The sequence below is a fragment of the Heteronotia binoei genome, chromosome 6 (genome assembly GCF_032191835.1).
Source record: "Heteronotia binoei isolate CCM8104 ecotype False Entrance Well chromosome 6, APGP_CSIRO_Hbin_v1, whole genome shotgun sequence".
In the NCBI taxonomy this organism is placed as follows: domain Eukaryota; kingdom Metazoa; phylum Chordata; class Lepidosauria; order Squamata; family Gekkonidae; genus Heteronotia; species Heteronotia binoei.
This window is the reverse complement of record NC_083228.1, coordinates 60,044,538-60,051,680: the sequence shown is the minus strand read 5'-3', so window position 1 is coordinate 60,051,680 and position 7,143 is coordinate 60,044,538. Positions and strand designations below refer to the sequence as shown.

Genomic DNA, 7,143 nt, shown 5'->3' with positions numbered 1-7,143 from the left:
GCACCGATTTGATGTGGATGTTGTCCCTTTTCCGCGTGCATATATAAGTATGGTCAGTGTCCATACAAAATCAAACCGCACGGTGGGATTCGAATACCCAGGACTGAACAAAATAAAAGTGTCCCCAAATAGTCCTGTTTCTGCTTTGCATGGTGGAATAAAGGTCGCAAGTACAGTCTGTAAGCTTTGTATTTCAGTTAAAAAAAATATCTCCGGGGGGTTTGTTTGGAACCCCCCAGATCTCAAGGCTTCTGAATTTACTCATGGTGGCCTTTCCTAAGGATGGTGGGGTTGTCATTTCAGTGCTGCGGTGCCTGCGGTAAGGGAATCCACTCCTCTCACGACAACAGGAGTCGGGTCTGCAAGTGCAATTCCTATGCCCGTTTACCCAGAGCAGTGAAACTCCGTGTAAGCGCGTTTAGGATTGCACAACACGCCTCTGCCCACGTAGGTCAAAGGGCCCAAGTGTCAAAGCTTTTTTATGATATCGTGATATAAGTTGTGGAAGAGGAATTGCTAATCTTCAGAGCGGCGAACACCCCCTTTGCGGGGCGGCTGTCGTTCTGACCTGGGGGGAAAGGGCACCTTTTTAAAAGGACCGGTCTCTTTGAAGGAAGACCTCGAACATCCTCAAAGGGGGGAGATATAGACCAGTCTGCTCTGTAGAGAACACCAGATAGTCTGTCTATAGAAAGTCCAATCAGCCTGGCCCCTTTAAACCACTCCTCCTTGGCACCCTCTGCCAAACCCCAGTTTCATAAAGTGGATCCTTTTCATATTGGCAATCAAGACTGGAAATGAAAGGCTTCTGTTTCAGCATTAATAATTCTCTTCCCCCCTCCCCCCGCCATTATTCCGCGTTAACTTCACCGTTCCCCCACCTTCACCATCTCCGGCCCTCACGACTAGGCCATCTCCCACCCCCCACTTCCCGGAGCTCTGGTGTCTGCTCTTGCTGTCGTTTTGGCGGCCCTGGGGTGGCGTCGGGGCTGCTGCTCAGCGATGTCTTTAAGTGCTCTGACTCCTCCAGTCCTTCGAGTTGCCAGGCCGCGGGAGAAAGCGCCGGGGCCAAGTGGGACAGGGGTCCCGCCGCCCCGGGAGGCTGAGTGGGCTGGGTGGGGATCGGGTGGGGGGATAGCAGAGGCGGGGGGCGCCGACGGTGGAGGGGACTCCTGAAACCCGTGGGGCCACGCGAGGCTCGAAAGAGGAGGCACCGCCGGGAGCGAGTGGCGGCTGAGAGTCAGTCCAAGGTGGCCTTCTTCTCGGCGGCGCCGTCTTTGTTGGCCGTCCGGGAGTAGGGCTCGAAGGCGGACGAGCTGAGATACCTGGCGGAGAGTTCTTGCAAGTTGCCCGCCAGGGAGCCGGCCATGGCCAGGGGGTTGGCGGAGAGACGGCTGGCCACGGAGCCCAGCAGGGTGGGCACCGGCAGGCTAAAGAGGTTGTGCCCCCCGGGCGGGGAAGGGTGCGCCGGGCCGGCGGCGGCGGCGGCGCTGCTGACTGCGGGCGGGTGCGGGGAGGCGCCGGCGGGCCCGGAGGCAGAGGTGCCGCTGGCCAGGCTGGGAGCGCGCAGAGCCGAGCCCAGGGCGCTGGTGGCGCAGGGCGGCAGGAGGCCCGGCAGGCCCGGCGGGGAGAGCAGCCGCCCCTGCTCCAGCAGCCGCAGGACGCTGCAGGTGGCCGCAGTCTCCGACACCACCGACTTCAGCTCCGAGTCTTTGCCTTGGTCCTTCTTCTGCTTGGTGCGCCGGTTCTGGAACCACACTTTGACCTGCAGCCGGGGGGGGGGAGGGGAGAGGCGAAAGCAGAAGGTCAGCCAGAAGGCCCCCACAAGGCCCAAGCCCGACGTGAGCCCTGGGGAGAAGGGGGCTTTTCCTCCTGCCTCCCTTCGGCTTCAAAGTCTCCTTGAAGTGGCTAAGCATTGCGTAGACGACAAGGACACCCGTTGCTTTCCCATACGTGGAGTGGGGGGCGGCAAAGGAGGAATGCACGGGATGAACTAGAAAACACGTGTTTGTGTGTGGTTGAAGGGAAAACGCTGTGCCTTTAAAAAAAAGAATGTGCTCCTCAAGCAGCCAAGCTTCCACACCCCTTAAATCCCCTCAACCAAGTTTCAGTGTTGCCTGGCTGAACAATTCCCGATGAGGGAGATCCTACACTCCCGGAAGCGTGTAGGCCCTAGACCTTCCCATCCCTTTCAAGAAATTCCCTGTAGACCCCTTAAGTACAAGGCCTTCAGCCTTCTGAAGCTTCCTTTCCCCTTCCACCTGCCTTATCTTCGGATGTCTCTGGATATTTCCCAAACAAGCGCCTGTAGGAGCAGAGGTAGGTTGGTTACAGTTAAGCCGGGCTGTTCCATTACAGTCTTGTGGCTTGCAAGAGCCAGTGTCTTCTGGAGTGCTTTCATTTATCTCTTCCATTCAAGACTGCGAGCTCTACTCTAGTTATGGTGTGTGTGTGTTTTCCCCTCCTTGGCTCCAGCACTATAAAAGACACCTGCATTCACCCCTCAAGCGTCTTTAGATCTCTTTTCCATTATTTCAAATATTATTTCACTCAATATCACATGCCACTCTCTAGCCACTGAGGCTGCTCTGTTTGTCATACCTACTTGGCTAAATCTGACAGCCAAAGAAATGCTAATTAGCTTGTCAGAGAGATTCATTACAGTACAGGATCTTTTCAAGAAATAAGAAACCACTCCTCACACTCTTAGTCTTTTGCACAGATCTTTCTCTCTCTCTCTCTCTTTCTTTCTTTCTTTCTTTCTTTCTTTCTTTCTTTCTTTCTTTCTTTCTTTCTTTCTTTCTTTCTTTCTTTCTTTCTTTCTTTCTTTCTTTCTTTCTTTCTTTCTTTCTTTCTTTCTTTCCATAGAAAATTTAAAACAAAAAACACCCATACATACATAGAACATTTGCCACTTTCTCCCTTTTCACTCTGCTCTAAGAAAGGGACTGGCAAACCTTAACAGAAAATGGGATTTCTTCCCAAGTCGCCGGCCCTATCTATTTCATTAGCTAAAATACAGCAACAAGCGTTAACCACAGTTCATAGGATATTTTCAGGTGAATGTATATATAAGGACATCTTTATCACCTCTTTCTGTACATGTCTCAAGGGGGGATATCTTAAAGTTCCCCTAAGCAATTTATTATAAATATGCAATGATCCCCCCCCCCCCCCCCAATTCTATTATCCTTTCTTCTGGAGTTCTCATTCAACAGATCTTTCATACAGTATTGCCTTCCTGTGTCGAATGATAAACGCCTTCTCGCCTCCTGTGCTATACGCACGATTCTATACACCACCCGGAAAATGGGACCGCCCTACTCCCCCCTCCAAAAAAGAATTATAGCCGTTTTGCAACGAACAATTCTATTATGAAAGAAAGAAAACTAGCTTAAAAGAAGAAGTTAGAACAGGCCGCCAATCTTTGTAAGATTCGCAGGATATGCGTACGATACTGTCTCACGTAAGAAAAAAAACTTGTCTAGCTCTCTTATTTGCCTTTATTGGCTAATATCACCCCCCCCTCCTTGCCAAAGTGTGCAAGGCCAACTGTTTGTTAAAATGACCTACGGCCATAAGATGTACACGTTCGTTCTCTTTTTCAGTACTACAGTCTGAAAACACCAGTCAAAACAAAAGTGGAAGGGGGGGCGCGCAAAGAGACATAACATTCATGCATTTCAATTCAATCCATTTCTTACGGTCTACGACCAGCAAATAACACTTATGCAGGCATTTGTTGCCTTGACAAGTTTGCTTGCTCCGTGGATATTTTTGAAATGCGTTTGGAAGTAAACTCTTACTGAAAGTAAGGAGTAACTGCCAGGAAGGAAAAAGGAGTATCGGGGAGTCTTTAGAAAAGAACAGATTCTGGTCTCCGAAAGCTTTTACTGGAATAAGTCACTCACATGCCCTCCCCTTGGGAATGTCTAAGTCCGGAGACCAGGCTGGGCCTATTTATTGCCTTCAGCAGCCCCAACAACCACATCTGTAGCCGGAAGCTCCCTGACCACCAGTCTGCCCCTGAACGCACTGAGGTTCACGGCGCTCAGCCGCAGCTGCAGTCGAGGAGCTCAAGAAAGGAGTCCAGAGCCTTCGAGGATCGCAAGAATTCCGCTCCCCCCCCCCCGCCCCACACACAAAGCCTGAGGTCCGACCATGAACCGCTCTTGATAATCCTTTCCGGAGGGCCCGCTCCTACAGACCTTTCCCTCCCACCTTTCCAAGTCCCTCTTGAAAGAGAAGGCACGCCGAGATTTATTTTCTGGTATCCAGTTAATTTTGGGTACTTAACCGCTCTTACATTATTTAGGTGAAACCCGATTCCTGCTTTAAAAAAAAAGATGAAACCAAACCAAAGATGTTTACTTGGAACCTACGCTCATAAAATGGAAATAAATCTCACTGATTCCAATCCGAGCTATTTTTATGTAGAATACAGAGGCGGAGCTGGCTTTTAAAGCGTGTCCTGCAAGTCTGGAAGGATTCTTGCGGAAAGCAAAGTGTCACAAGAACATGGGATGGGGGCGGGGGGAGTTTAGGGTTTACAGCAGGACCCCAACCATGTTTCCCTGGGAATTGCCAGCCACAGAGGGCAATCTCAGTCTCCCCCGGCAGCAGAATGAGGCCCTTCTAAGTCCACCGACTGGCAGGGTCTGAGAATTCCCCTGGTCATCTTTCCCCCCGAGCTCCGCTCCACAACATGGCAGCGCCCCTTTTGTAAGGGGGCCATTCTCACCCCATTGAAGCCGGTGCGCCCCCCCCCCCCGCCAGGATCAGCCCTCGTCGGCTCTTGTGCCAAAGGAGGCCAGAGGCTGCTGCTTGCGGAGCGGAGTTGCTCTCTGGCTGGGGTCTGGCCAAGCCTTGAGGCGCAGCAGTCGGCGGGAGGGAAGCGGCTGCCTTCGGGGTTGGTCCTGCTCGGCCCAGCCGCCAGCCTTGTGGGACCCCGAGGAGGCCGAGCACCCCCCACCGCCTCCCTCCGGGCGTACCTGAGTTTCGGAGAGGTTGAGCTGGCGGGCCAGTTCCGTCCTTTCGCGGCCCACCACGTACTGGCACCTCTGGAACTCCATCTCCAGCCGGTAGAGTTGCTCGGCCGTGAAGGAGGTGCGCGTCCGCTTGGGCCGGTCCAGATCGAGCCCTTTCGGGAGGATGATCTCGCGGATGGAGCCTTTGGCATCTGGCAAAAAGAGACGGAGGAGCGTTGGAGACTGAACTGGAGCCCCGAGGCCCGGGAGCCTGAGGCCCCGACTGGCCAACTCCGCAGCAGTCCTGGCAGGGAGGCACCGTCCCCCCCCCCCCGACCAGCACCTCTCCAGAGCTCCAGATGTGACCCCCACCCTCCCCAGACTCGGGCCCCCCTCTCCATCTCAGGGGCCCGGTAGCCTCGCCCTCCCTCCCTCCCTCCGTGCGGTTTTTGCCGCCGCGAGTTCCCACCGAAGGCAGGCAGGCAGGCCAGGCGGGCGACAGAGGCTTCTCTGGGCCGGTTTCCATCGGCGGGGAGGGGGGTGGGTGGGTGGGAGCTGGCTGGCTCCCTTTTGCTCGAGGCCCCCGCGCCGCCTGGCTCCCAGGAAAGCGTTCCGAATCTCCAGAGCACCTTGCCAGACTCCAACGCGATTCGGATTACAGCTCAGCCTTTCCGGCCACGTCCCGCCTCCCTCGCGGGTCCTGTTACCTTCCTCCTACAGTTGGGGAGGCTCCGGGACTCCGGCGCTTGCAGCTGACCTCCTTCTGGGTCAACCCGCCGCGCCGCCAGTCTCGATTGTTTACAAGGCCTGACTTCCCTCCCGGCCCAAACACGAGGCGCCCGGGGGCCTCGCCAACACACACCCGCACCCGCACCCAAGTTGACGCTTGAGAAACGCAGTCAGGCATCGAAGAAAAAAAAAATTATGAAACGTTGTTTTCCCCGATAGTCGTGGAGCGCTGGAGGAAACGATGCCGGAAGGTGTGAAAAGAGAGCAGGGGTGGCCCGCTTCCTTTTTGAAGAGAGGGCATTCACGCAAAGACTCCTTCTTCTTCAAAAAACACCCTGGCCTCTTTTGGCGGGCCTGGCTCTTCCAAACCCGGCAAGAAACGGGGTGGCCCGAGAGCAGACTTTGCCCCCTTGCCCAAGCCTGCAGCCAGCTTTCGGGATGGGCTGGAGCGAAGCCCCGCTGGGGAAGCCGCTTCCCCCTCCGGGCTCCAGCCCGCCGCTTGCGCACAATCCCCGCAACAACTTCGCTCTTGCCCCTCGGAAGGGCGCCGCTGCCAGCCGGGCCGAAGGGGGAGAGGCGGGGGGCTCGGCCATCGCGCTTGGCTAAGCGGCAGCCCTGCAGGTGGAACGCAACAACCCCCCCCCCCCCCCCCAGAACCTGGGAAAGATCGCGCGGGTCCCCACCGCCCGAACCCCCCAGGTCAACTGACCGGAAAAACCACGAACCTCCCCCCCTCCCCCGCGGAACTCTTGGTCGATGGAGCCGGGAGAAGCAGTGCCTCGGCGGGAACAAAACCTCCAGAGCTGCGGAACGTGCTGCAGCTCCCTTTGCCGCCGAGAAAGCCCAAGACCCTTTCGCTCCCCCAAAAGAGCCGGCACCTCTCTCACGTGGGCATGGCTGCCAGACACACACGCCAGGCTCGAGCCCCCTACCTCGGACGAGGATTCTTCGGCAATAATCCGGATCGGCGGAACTCGATTTACTTTTACTGCAATCCTCGGAGACGCCAGAGGCTGCGAAAGTCCCCTGTGGATCCTTCAGAAAAGACGCCGGGATATTTCCTTCGCATCCTTTGCTTTCCTTGCTCTCTTTATGTCCGTTCTTGGAGACGACCCGGGCGCCTTCCAGCTCGGGATTGCATCTAACGTCCATTTTGTCTTGTTTCCCAAACATATAGTGCAATGTGGGGTTTTAAAAAAAAGAAAAGTAAAAGGAGAGCGAGCGAGCGCGAGAAAGGGAGAGGGAGAGGGGTGGGGTGGGGAGAAGTCCGTGTTGGGTATTGCACAGTTTCTGGTCAGCTCGGCGAGCAGCAGCCAAGTCCTTCGAAGGCGAGAGGTCGGTTCTGATACACCCAGGCAGGAAATCAGCCGCTTCCTCTGTCCCAGCGTCCTAGTGCGAGTGTCCAGCTTCCCTGAGCCCCAATGATCAGGTACTCCACAGTGCAACT

At 55.4% G+C, this 7,143-nt stretch overlaps 1 protein-coding gene across 1 annotated transcript; it reads right to left on the bottom strand.

The window, feature by feature from the left end:
* Positions 1 to 1,240: 1,240 nt before the first annotated feature.
* VAX1 (ventral anterior homeobox 1) lies at positions 1,241 to 6,883 on the bottom strand. The gene is made up of 3 exons (XM_060240840.1): positions 6,629 to 6,883; positions 4,992 to 5,179; positions 1,241 to 1,765 (listed from the first exon to the last, which is right to left on the bottom strand). The coding sequence occupies exons 1-3, from the start codon at positions 6,867 to 6,869 to the stop codon at positions 1,241 to 1,243; spliced, it is 954 nt and encodes a 317-aa protein (XP_060096823.1). The 5' UTR covers positions 6,870 to 6,883.
* Positions 6,884 to 7,143: the final 260 nt, after the last annotated feature.

What these genes read in the sequence shown, in the direction of transcription:
- VAX1 (XM_060240840.1), bottom strand. Translation starts at nt 6,869, where the DNA reads ATGTTTGGGAAACAAGACAAAATGGACGTTAGATGCAATCCCGAGCTG. An exon ending in CCGAAGAATCCTCGTCCGAG is followed by an intron (nt 5,180 to 6,628) that starts GTAGGGGGCTCG and finishes TCTTTTTGCCAG; the next exon opens with ATGCCAAAGGCTCCATCCGC. An exon ending in TCAACCTCTCCGAAACTCAG is followed by an intron (nt 1,766 to 4,991) that starts GTACGCCCGGAG and finishes CCCCGGCTGCAG; the next exon opens with GTCAAAGTGTGGTTCCAGAA.